General features: G+C 34.6%; 1 protein-coding gene across 11 annotated transcripts in view; it reads left to right on the forward strand.

The window, feature by feature from the left end:
• The window catches only part of PTPRD (protein tyrosine phosphatase receptor type D), a 590847-nt gene that overhangs the window by 225654 nt on the left and 352023 nt on the right, over positions 1–13170 (forward strand). For all 11 annotated transcript variants that reach the window (XM_056803979.1, XM_056803969.1, XM_056803973.1 and 8 more), the window contains exon 3: positions 9663–9808. In XM_056803979.1, the coding sequence (XP_056659957.1) occupies positions 9663–9808 (146 nt within the window). The remainder of the gene's footprint in view (positions 1–9662; positions 9809–13170) is intronic.

A 13170-nucleotide genomic window follows, 5' to 3' on the forward strand; every position in this document is an offset into this window, starting at 1 on the left:
GAATTTTCAGAGCTGTGCCAGTGGAGAGGATGTTCTAGCAAGCCCAGTTAGCAAGCAGGAGAGGCCTTAATGTATGAGTATGTTTACAGAATGTTTTTATGTTGTCCAAGGACTAGCTGGAGTTCAAAGAGATGTTCATAAGTTAGAGAGAGAGAGAGAGAGAGAGAGAGAGAGAGAGAGAGAGAGAGAGAGAGAGAGAGAGAGAGAGAGAGAGAGAGAGAGAGAGAGACGAGAGAGAGAGAGAGAGAGAGAGAGAGAGAGAGAGAGAGAGAGAGAGAGAGAGAGAGAGAGAGAGATGAGAGAGAGAGAGAGAGAGAGAGAGAGAGAGAGAGAGAGAGAGAGAGAGAGAGAGAGAGAGAGAGAGAGAGAGATTTTGACGATGGATTTTTTTTTTGCTTTTTTTTTTTCAATAAATCATCATAGCACCTAATGAAATAAGGGATGGAGTCAAATCAAATAAACAAATATTTTTAAGAGCTTATACCCAGCAATATGCTAATCATTCTGTATACAAAGAAAGATCAAGCTGGTCCCTGCCCTCATGGAGCTCACATTCCAGTTGGGGGAACTCCATGCAAACAACTAAATACAAGATATATACAGGATAAATAGAAGGTCATATCAGAATAAAAGTACCAGTATTAATGCCAGATGGGGAGGGCAGGAAAAGCAGCTTGCAGAAAGGGCTCTTTGAAACCATTCAGTCTAGTCCCCTATTTTATAGATGTGGAAATTAAGCAAAAGAAGGTTGCAGTTATTTGCCTAAGGTTTCCACCAAATAACTTGAAGTCATTCCATTTTTCTTGTTAATATTGTGTCAAGCCCTAGGATGAGGCAAATAAAGCTCTTACTTGATCACAATTTTTTCCTCAGTGTAGATTAGGACTATATAAGTGACTAATGTATTGCAGTGTGTCATCTTTTTTTTTACTATTATCCTCATGTTGTCATTTTACATTGTAGTAACATGGATGAGGCTCCTATTATAGGGTTTACTTTTCAAGCTATGAGCAACCCTACTATTTCACTTAAATATGCAAAGATGTGTGTTCATAATTTAACTAGTATAGAAGTCTAGTAGAATTTTAAATTTAGTGCCATTTCAAATAGATTGATGATTAGGTAGCACAAACTCTGTGGAGCTGTCACAAATTATTGTCGAGTTTGAGTGGACACCCTACAGAGGATTTATTGGAGAACATAGATAGGAATCAGACAGAATGAGAAGATGCAAGACTTGTATCAACAATACCAAAGGAAGAATCCTGCCTATGAAATCATAGATCATCGTTTGTAATATTGAAGCATGATCAGAATTTCAGGGTGTTGATTATGAGGAAAGAGACTGTACTTGGGAGATTGTTGGGAGACCAAGTTGAAAGTAATTATAGTTCTCTAAGTGAGAAGTAAGGTTATTCCAGGACCAATCAACTGTTACTTCTTTTGGGTCTGTTCAAGAATTTCCAGTTTACAGGATTATCTAACACGCATGCATAGAATCAGACTATAAATAGTTATATTGGAAAGGATATTGGACTTGGGATGAACATACTAGATTGACTTGGAGTCTTGACAATCACTTACTAACTGTTTAACCTTGAGGAATCCTTAACTTTCTTATTTATAAAATGGTCATAAATATTACTGACCTACTTTACAAGTAGTTGTGAGGAAAGTAGTTTAGAGACTTTAAACTTAAATGTGATTTGCTATGGTTGTTTACAAACATATTTAATAATGCTTATTTGAGAAAACACTGATGTCTAAGTAAACCTTTGGAATATGACCTTTTCATAAATTCTCAGCTGTTTGTACATCTTATGGGTAATCAAATTCCTGGAAGAGTGTCAATAGCAGGGCACATAGTAAGCACATGATTAACATTTATTGATCTTAGTTGAATTGGTACAGATGTTGACTGAATCTTTCTCTGTTTCTCTCTGTCTCTGTCTTTCTCTCCAGCTCTCTTTTTCTCAATCTGTCCCTGCCTCTATCTCACCCTTTTTCTTTCTCTTCCCTCCTTTCTTTCTTTCTCCCTATCTCTCTCCATCTCTTTCTTTCTCTGACTCCATATATCTCTTTGGCTGTTTCTGTCTCTAAATTAGCCAGAACCATGATTAAACCTTCTTCTTTGAGGATTTTAAGTATTTTCTTATGACAAATATTTTCTTTTAAAACAAATTGCACTATTTAAAGAAATGTTAATCAGCTAAAAGAAACAAAGCCAATTAGTTACAGACTGTTAGTTTTGTTCCCCACGCTCCACATTTCCTGATGTCCACAGATGCATCTTATTCATTAGAATTAAATTAGACAAATGGAGCCTCTGTTCCTTCTTTTTGTCTTTGCATCCTATGATCTTTTGTGCTATGATTTAGTTTTAAGACTTATGAGTGGCCAGACTGTTTAAGAAAAGGTCCTAGTTCTAGGTCCTAGTTAGGTCCTAGAAAAGGTTCAAAATAGTCCTAGTAATCTGCCACACCCCTTTTCCCATGGTTGAATGGTAAATTTATAGAATTAAAAGTCCCCACACATTGGTCTCTTGGTCTTGTAAAGGATAATTTTAGCATTGTGAGCTAAACTATATTAATTATTGGCTGCCATGGATATCCCAAATAACAAATTAAAAATTTACCCAAGTCAGTCTGGAAATTTATGGTGATTTAATTAATATGGTGGAAAGAAATTTGAGAATAAGGGAGAAGGAAAAGGGTGTAGGATTTCTCCTGCCTGGTTTGTGTCGGGCGGAAAGATTAGAGGCTCTAGAAGGTAAGGTTTTGGAGAGAAAAAAAGAGGAAGGAATCAGCCTGAACTCCAAGAGGGCTCAGCCAAGATGTCTGAACCTGAATTAGCTCCAGGGCAAACTCACCACCAAAACCCAGACAAATAGCTGCCATCATGCCAAGATGTCAGAACACTTAGCACACTGCCAGCCAGAGATGCATCTCCTGGAAAAGAGGCCTAAGATAGCAAGTGACTTTTTACATCACTTTTTTTTTACTGTGTTTCATCTGTACCAATGTCAGCTTAGCTTGACTTAGGACAGCCCAGGGGTCTGTCTGCTGTTTCTGCACATGTCTGTTGAAGGAAATTTTCTCAAATACTTAATCCTTGAGAATGGTGCAGAAATTCCTGACCTCGTTAAACTAAGTAGGGTGGAGAAATGTAGAGTTCCCAAGACTTGATTCTGTTAAACCAAGTATCTCCATTGTTACTAATCAGGAGATAGCTAAATCAGATCTTCTAAAGTACGGCCTCAGTAGGGTAGAGTAGTTTTAAAATACACTGTTTGTTTAATGAAGTATATGGTTTAGGTGTTTTGTTATATTTTTTTAAACTCAACTCAGCAGCTTTTCAAGGAAGGTTATAAATAGTCGACTTATCCTAAATCAACTGTGCTCTAACATGAGTAAACTGAACTATGGCATTCCAATAATTGTATTTACCATTGGAGAACCCAAGAAACTGAGGTCTAGTTTGACAGTCTTCCACATCAGCATCCAATGTCATGAATATCTCATGGGATACTTCAATAAAAAGCCATTGAAGAGTTGCATTCATTTCTCTAGAAGCTCTTGGTTAGGTAACTTGTTAAGAGAATAATCATTCAAATTTCAACTCAGAAGTGCCTTAAGATTTATGAAGTCTTTTCCTCACAGTCATACTCTGAGATGATTATCCATTGCTATTTACTGGATGCATCCAGAGAATGCAGAGTCCTTGAAAACAGACAGCTTCATGTGACCCACGAGTTCTGGAATTACAGCCATGCTTCTTCCCTGACTCATATGCATGTTTAGCCTCTCAACTTTCCATTTAGAAAATAGACTTTCAGGGCTTGAGAGTAATTTGACCTCTTCAGCACCCTGCATTAGTTCAATAAAAGATCATACTCCTCACTTGTCAGACCTGCCTTGAGAATAGATACATTTTGCAAAGCTAAGAGTTGGCAGCTATGGGCAGATAACAAAGACTGTTAACTATACTGTGATAACAGAAGGGCATCTCTCTGAATCCTGGGGTCTGATAAGTTGAAACTCTTTCACTTTCTGCCCCTCAAAACATTTCTTCACTGCTTATGCTGTACCAGACCTGCACTGATCATTTCATCTTTTGATCATTTAGAATTGAGATTATTGTTGGATTCCTGAATACATTTCCTTAGTGCATATTGTTTCTCTGATTCTTGCCTTTTCTTTCCATCTTCAGACAATTGTTATGTGTCTCTTCCATAGTGTTTCACAGAATATTTAGATCCAAAATATAGATTGCTTGTTCATCCACCGCCTCTATTATTAAGGTGATATTTAGAAAAGAGATCATGTGTTGTAATGCCATTCTGAGGGGTGGAAGGAGGGAGGATTTTTTTTTTGGTTGTGGCCTTTTTTTATTGATTTAGTGTCTAGATTTCTGGTATAGTTCATAGAATGCTAGATTCGGTGTCAAGAAGACTCATGCTCTTAACTTTCTTCTTACAATTATTAGGTGTGCGACTTAACCTTTCTTAGTCTTAGCTTTCTTATCTGTAAATGAAGAGTTCAGCTAAATATTTTAAAAGTTCCCTTCCAGTTCTAAATTTATGATCCTATGATCATTTTTAGATGGCTCATACATATCATCTCTATTTGAGAAGTTGGCAAATGAGGTAGAAGACCTGGATAATCTAACCAAAAATCAATGAAGTTTCAAAAACTACTATAATGCCTTAGGAGAATTTAATATACCCCAAATCTATAAACATTAATATTCTGTTTTTACAAGTAGAAACAGGGAAGGTGTGGTTCTAGTGAGAAAGTTAAGGAGAGGTTTTAAAACCACCTAGTTTCTCAACTTTGCATTTAGAAAACTAACTGGGGATTTTATACTAATTTGACCCCTCTAGTACGTTGTATTTGTTCAGTGAGTTTATATATATATATATATATATATATATATATATATATATATATATAATCAAAACACAAATAGGAAACTGAGGAATAGGAAAATCAAGAATCTGTTGAGAGATAAAGTAAATAATTTTCTTTGTGATATATACAATTCAAGGTGTTAGCAAGACAATTAAGTGAATAGTTAGGTAGCACAGTGGATAATTGGATACTGGACTTCTTGGCAGCACAACTTGAGTTCAAATCCTACCATAAATTCTTAGTAACTATGTTATTTTTTGGCATATCACTTCATTTCTCTCTTTCTTAATTTCCTCACCTGTAAAATGAGGATAATATTAGCATCTGCATCATTGAAGTTATTGTGATGCACTTATAAGATAATAAAGATATATAGCACTTTGTAAATTTAAAGTACAAATAGAAATGTTAGCTATTATTTTATCATCTATTTAGTAAGCAGCTTCTTTGAGTCTCTCTTTACTTGATATTAATTTGATGTCTACAGTACTACAGAAGTTCTTTTCTAATTAAGACATGAAAAACATTCAATAAAGGAAATATGATATGGATCATTTATTTTCTGTCTAGTCACCACATATTGTAATGCCCTAACTTTCCATCCTTTATTATCTTTCTTCTAAGTGTGATAGAAGAATTCAACCAACATAGGGCCCACAAATGAAGGAAACTGGCATGCTGGTGTAGAATTCTGTAGAACGGTCAAGATTGTAAATATAGATTTGATAGAAAATCATATAGCTCTTGTAATTAAAGCATTTGGGCATTTGGAATGAATGAGTTCATCAGATCAGAGAATGTTCCATGAGAAGATAAAAAATCCAGGAACAAACCTTTGAGGAAGGCTTCTATTTAGATGGAGAACCTATCAAAAATGGCATAAAACGAGCAATGAGAGTGATAGGAGGAATACCAAGAGCCATGCCTTGCCATAGAAGCACTGGAAGGAGAAAATTTTAAACAAGATGATGATAACATTGTGAGGAGAGGTTAGCATAGTTTAAGGCAGAGAAAAATTCAAATTTGTGGACTTGGAGATTATTGATTAACTTAGAGAACAATTGGGCAACAAACCAATAGCAAAAGAATTAAGGAGAAAATGAGAAGTGGGGAAATAGAAGTAGATTAATATCCTAACTTCTCTATCATTTTACTCTTTTGAGAAACTTAGTGAAAGAATTCAACCCAATATGGTTTCAAAAAGGGTTAAAAATTAGAATGGTTTGTTCCTCGATCTTGACCACACCATCTACCCATCTATTCTTTTTGGCACTGGGGAAGGTAGGAGAAGAAAGCTGGGAAAGGATAGCAAAGAATAGTGGCTATAAGAAATTAAGTTTTGTATATGTGACATTTATTATTTTTAAGAGGAATCTAGGAATTGTAATTACATGCAATTTTTTGGTGTTAACAAGTAAATGTTTATCATCAATTTTTGGTGCTTGCAAAAGTAGAACCAAATCTAGAGAAACTTGACACACTATTTTGTCAGTTTTTAGAAAATGGGCATCTATATACAAAATTTCTTCTTCACATCCTTTCCTATTGTCACTTTTCATGTCATTTGCAGAGCTACTTAGAAATCTTACAGAACTATCCAAGAAAGTATTTGAATTGGTCTGAAATAAGGTATTGGTTTGATTGAAGATCACTTTCCTTTCTTATGCTTCTGTCCTGGATCAGGAGCTGTGAGATTTCTCTCCTCTTACCAGCAAAGAGAGTTTTAAACAATTAATGTTCTTACTAAGAAAGTTAACTCATCTCCTCTGGCACCAACTTGACAAAGATGCTTTCCTGAAATAGAAGCAAAACATAAAAATCTTTGAATTCTACAATTGGAAGAAAGAATAGTAATTATCTTATCCAATCTTCTACAGAAAGAACTTAAGGTTTAGGGTGACCTAAGGCAAGAGAAGAACCCAAGTCTCCAAAGCTCTTTCTAAAACACCTTCCACTTTCTAGGATAAATGAAGAGTAGTGTTAAGTGAAGTATTATTAGCAAAAGGACAGTAAATTACTTCATCTCTATAAGCCTCAGTGGCCTCATTTAAGCTGTCTGGGGGTTTCAACCCATTGGAAAATGTTTAGTTTTTGCAAAAGTTATTTGTCTAGCTATATAGTTGGTAAAATGGATATTAATTTCTGGCCAGATTTAAGAATAATAATAATATTTATATAGCACTCTAAAGTTTGCAGAGCACTTAATATGCTATCTAATTTGATTCTTAAAATAGCTCTATGAGGTAGGTGCTCTTATTTTCTCTGTTTTACAGATGAGGAAACTGAAGCAAACAGACTTTAAGTGACTTGCCTGGGGAGCACATAGCTACTAAGTGTCTGAAGTTGTATTTGAACTCAGACCTTCCTGGATCCAAATTCAACACTGAGCTACCCATGAAGCATTTTAGGGATAGTTGGGAGTTCTGAATATAGGAAGAATGATTACAATAAGCCAACAGGAATTTATAAGGGTAAAGGTTATGCCAGAGTAATCAAATACTTTTCATAAAGTTCTTAGACTACAAAATTCAAATCATTTTTTGACACTGTGTACCTGAATTTCATCAAGGAATTATCTAACAGTAACCTTATAGAAAAGAAGGAGAGGTGAAGAATAGTTGATAACATAAATAAGCAGATTCTGAGCTAATTAAACTACTTGGCCAAAAGTATATTAATTAAAAAGATTGGTGTCAACCTGGATAGAAGTCTTTAGTGGAGTATGCAGAAGTCTCTTATATTAATTAAAAAGATTGGTGTCAACCTGGATAGAAGTCTTTAGTGGAGTATGCAGAAGTCTCTTCGTCACTGTGTTCTGGTCAATTTTGTTATCATTGGCCTGGAAGGGTTGGTTGATGTATTTTTTGAAAGACTGAGCATCCTCAAAGATCTTCCTTCATATGTTAAAGTAGTGAATGACACAATTTAATAGTGATGAATATATTGTCCTTCATTTGAATTGAATAAAGTCAACTTCACATGTGTATACAGTATGAGTCAACTGTATGATATCATCCACAACAATAATTGTCATTGGCTTTTGTAGAAATATAGTCCAAGGAGTGAAGCAGATACAATAGTTTGTCTATTCCTAGAATGTCATACTCAGTTCTTGACACTATATCTTATTGAGAACATTGCAAAGTGCTTCCCAAAAGGAGGGAAACTATGATGGTGAACATATTCAGATTCATCCTATTTTATTATCTGATTAATCCTATTTAAAGTAGTTATGCAAAATGCATTTGGTATTTTTAATCTGGAAAAGACAAAGAAGAGATGATTGTCTTTCTCAGTTGTTTAAAGGGCTATAATGGGAAAGGAATACATTTGTTTTACGGGGGCCCAAAAAACCGATACTAGAACCAATACAGAAAAGCAAAACAAAAATAAACACAACATTTAAGACATTCAGAGCCATTTTAAAGTAGAGTGGTAGCTTTGGTAGATAGTAGATTTCTCATCACCTAGGTGATTAAACAAGTGATAAACAAACACCTGTCAGGTTTGTAGTGGATGGAACTTATACTTTTACATATAAACAAGACTAGATTGCCTCTGAGGTCCTGTCTGAATCTAATATTCTGTGATTTTGTTTGGTTTGGTTTTAATGTTGAATGCACCATCTGGGTCTTAAATTGATGAATTTATAATTCCTGAAAAGAAATAGTGATAAAAGCTTTATGGGAAGAAATCATCCAAAGTGATTATAAAGCCAGCTTGGGGTAGTTTTATTAAAAAGAAATGGACCAATTGATTTGGGAACAAAAAAGTATTAACCATTCTTTACTATCCTATTCTCATTCAAGCATTGACTTTGAACCAGATGATAAATATACTTGCCCATAAATATATTTCTTAAAAATGAAATAGTAGCAAAGAGGTTAGTAGAAGAAAAAACTGATCAGGTTAAATAAATGAAAGCAATGGGAGAGTTAGATAGTTTGTTTTTTTTAACGTAGAGATAATGGTGGAAGATTTTAGGAAACAGGAGGATTTTTAACAAAAAAAAAATCTACTTTGATCCTTTGTTATCAAAGTCTTTTGCATTCTTATATCACTCTTCTTCTATTCTTATTTTTCTTTAAAAAAAACAATGAAAACAAACTATAATACATGTACTATCATTTTTGAACATAGGGTTCTTGACCTTTTTCTTCTTTGGTACAATTTGGAGATTATTTTTCAGATGAAGGAATTTGCAATGTATGGGCAGAGGAAAATTTCTACCATAGCATCCCCATTTCTGTTTCTGGTCAGACCTCCTAATTTGGCACTTAATTTCTTGCCTCCTTAAAAATTTCTTGGATTTATCTGAATGTCACTAATTTTAATAGCTCAGAAAGTAGCAAGACTGCTTTCTGGCCATGCCCTGATAGCAGCATCAAAGCAAGGAGCTAGAATTTTATTCACTTTGATTGATGAGCTCATTTTGGTACAGAGGACAAATTGGATTTTTTTATAATGGTGATAAAAATTAATGTGTGATGTTGCTATTCGGATGTTATTGGATCTCTGCCTTAATACAGATTTCAGCAATAAAAGCACCAACAGATATCTTGACCTGAAAGTTACCCCCTTACTCTTTGTAAACTACCCTCAAAGGTAACTTACTGCTTCCCAATTTTGTAGTCTTTGTACTTTGTCCTTTGAAGGTTTGTGTGGATTTTATTTGGGGGAGGGGAACTGAGAATAGTAGAGATAATTGTGTGTCGCTTCCATCTTATGGTGTTCTTTATATTCTTGTTTCAGCACCTCCAAGATTTACTCGAACTCCCGTTGACCAGACAGGGGTCTCTGGAGGAGTCGCATCATTCATTTGCCAAGCAACAGGAGATCCAAGACCGAAAATTGTCTGGAATAAAAAGGGAAAAAAAGTCAGCAACCAGAGATTTGAGGTATTAGGTCCATTGTTCTGTTCCTCTGGGAAAAGGAAAGAAAAAAGGTCTTTTAAAAATTGGATTTGGTTTCTGTTTGTTCATTTTCCAAATGAAACAAGCCAGTTACCAAAGACCAATTGACCTATGGGGAAGTTCTGTCTTTAATGATTTGTCCTGTGTGTTGGAATGAGTGATGTGGCTAAGGGTGATAATACTGTGATAGAAATTTAGAGTATTAGCAATCAACAGGTTGGATGAAGTAGTTCTATTAATTAAATTATTTCAATCCATTCTCAGTTAAAAAACATGTAGACCATTATTTAACCTAATCAGTGATTCCTGGCTTCCTCTGCCTCACCATGTTTCACACCTTTTCTCCTACCTTCCTTGAGAAATTAGTATCACTGCTTCTCCTTTTCCCATTGTTTCCAATTGTTCTTTGGACCAAAAGTTTCCAACCTTTTGCCTATCATACTTTCTCTGAAATAAACATGCAATTCCTTAGGTGTTCTAAGGTAGATTACCATGGTAATTACAGTGAAATATAAAAGAATATAGAATAATCATAAGAAAATAAATCATAAAACTACAGTAGTCTTTAAAAACCCTTAACAGTAAGTAATCATAGGTCTTCAGGTACAAATAAAAATTCCATTTGAAGGTAGGTCTTCGATCTTCTCACTCCCATTATTTAAAATGTCATCTAATTTTCTAGTGTGTAATTTTTTTTCCTTTCAGAATAATACTCCCCTTCCCCCATCACCAGCTTCTCTGAGTTGCCATGGGATCAAGCTTTCAATTTTGGCAAGGCTGCTAGTATTCTCAGGCCATTTTAGGACCTGATTGCCTTATGATATTGAATACCTGCTGTAAAGAAGGTACTTCTCTATCTGGCTGCTAAACAATCCCTTGAGCTTTAAACTATTCTCTTTAACAGTTGTTATTTGCATTAGTGGTTTAGAAGTAATCTTCTTGGAAGACCATATCTGCCCTTCCTTATCTCTTACAACTTCCTTTCAAATATTCTATACTTCAGATAAACAGAAATGCTTTGTTTACTGAATATGTGATTTATGCCTATAACTTTTTACATTCATTTCTGTGCTTGAAATGTTCTTCCTCCCCTCTTCACCTATTGAATTCTTAACATTCCCTCTTTTAAAGCCCAAATAAAATGTTACTTACTCCATGAAGTTTTTCCTTCTTAGACCTCACATAGCACTTTGTTTTGTACCTCTCTGATATGCCTCTCAAGAAAATAGGGAATCATGGTTAACTGTTTGTGTTGTATTGCCCTATTAGATTGCTAACTCCATGAAGTTCAGAACCATATCTTATATTTTATCTCATTCAGCATTAAGCAAAAAAAAATTTTTATACTGGGCACTTAATAAATGTATAGTATTGATTTGATCTTAACTAATCCCTATATGACCTCATTAAATCCACTGGCTTTGTTTAAATCTAGTTTTACCTTTTGGGTGAAATTCTTTTTCTTAATTCCTTGCTATAAATTATCATTTAGTCTATCTTCCTCTCTAGTAGGGATCTGATCCCTGTTACCTAGATCTTGTTGTTGGTATATTTGTTTCTTCCAATGGCAAAATAAACATCATCATTTTGGAAAAATCATTTAAGCTTTTTTTGTGGGGCCCAATTTCTTCTTTAAAATGAAGGAGATGACTGTGAAGATTCTCTTAGTTCTACCAGTCTAAAAACTCCAGTTTCTGGTCTGATGGGCACTTCTAGTGTTTTACTCATTAAGAAAGCCTAGATGACAGCTCAGTGGGTTCTCTTTCATGACCTATTCTACACACTTTCCAGGTTAGCTGTGATAACTCATCCTTCTAAGTAAGTGGTCTTTTCCAAAATTCTGTCAACTATATGTTTATAGTAGAAAATTCCTTGTGTATATGTATGTATACATACATATAGTAAAAAAAAAAACATTTGAAAGAAGGGAACATACTTATTAACTGTAAAAACTCACAAGTATCACAAAAATATTTCAGACAAGAAATTATCAATAATTATCAACCCATATCAGCCTTCTTTCTCATGTATAAAATTTATATGAGCTAAATCTGCATACATACACATTGAGAACATTCTTACTAAAGGTAGCGCAATAGACGAATGAGGCTTTTTTAAATAATGATCTATTGTAGAATACTTTCATAGACATAAATTACTGAAACACACGGAGAAAACAAAATCTCACAATTTATATTGTTTTACTATTAAGAAGTATTTTATTTCCTTGAACAAAACATCACTTTAAAAGGCTCTCCAGGAAAATAAAAGCATATTTCAATGAACTAATTAAACCACATAATGAATGCCTACTAAGTGCCAGGTATTATTCTATGCACTTTGAATATAGATGCAGAAGTGGGACCTTCCTTGTGCTCAAGGATCTTACAGGATACTGGTTATCAAAACTACATAATATTCCTTGAAAGAACAATAGCTATGACTTTGCTCAATAACCCCTCTGATTTTTAGTATCATGTGAGGCATAAAACAAGGATACATATTAATCAAGTGTGTTTTCCATAAAAATGGAAGATAAGCAACTCTGTAATTGTATAGTTCTCCAGATTCCCATTTGCTAATTACGTTATGCTTTTCCCATCAACATCCACAGCATTGCAGAGCCTCTCAGATGAATTTCATAAACTTTCAACCTAACTATCCACAGGGAAATCAAATAGGTGAAAAATGCCTGTTGTCTTAAGAAAGAGGTCCAATTGGATTGATGATCCATAGATTTAGTCTAGCAATGTGTAAATTTAGGGCAGAAAATTTAAAAAAAGAATGATAATCTGAGTTCCTTTTGGGAATTTATGAGTGCTTTAAAAGACTAAATACTTTGCCCTAAAATACAAGTTCATCTTTTTAATATTAATATTCCTCTGTTGATGCTATATAGTTTTTGTCATAGAACACTATAGTGTTTTAAGAATTAAATTAAAGTTGCAAGTCTCCCAGAGGATCTTGAAAGGCTTATTGTTGTTATAAGTAGGTTGAGACCAGTGAAGAATTGTGCTGGAAATGTAAAGAGTCATCAAATATATATGACAACAAAAAGAGGTGGGTTGGTCATGTGGTGAGGAGAAGGAATAACTGTTTCATGGTCCATTTGCTCTGCTGATATTGATGCAGGGCAGAAAGACTTGGAAGAAGGCCTTGGGCATAATCTATAGACTTCTTCGTGATACTGTCCTCCTCTTTTGAGGATTTAGGGAAGTCAGAGACAGGAGTCACCCAACACAAGAAGGCATTGGAAGAGAGTATTCACATGAGATGCCAGATATTTTGAATTACTGAAGTAAACTTAACAGCCTGTTCATGACTAGTAAAAGAAAAGTGGTCTTGAA

Source organism: Monodelphis domestica, chromosome 7, assembly GCF_027887165.1.
Source record: "Monodelphis domestica isolate mMonDom1 chromosome 7, mMonDom1.pri, whole genome shotgun sequence".
Classification (NCBI taxonomy): Eukaryota; Metazoa; Chordata; class Mammalia; order Didelphimorphia; family Didelphidae; genus Monodelphis; species Monodelphis domestica.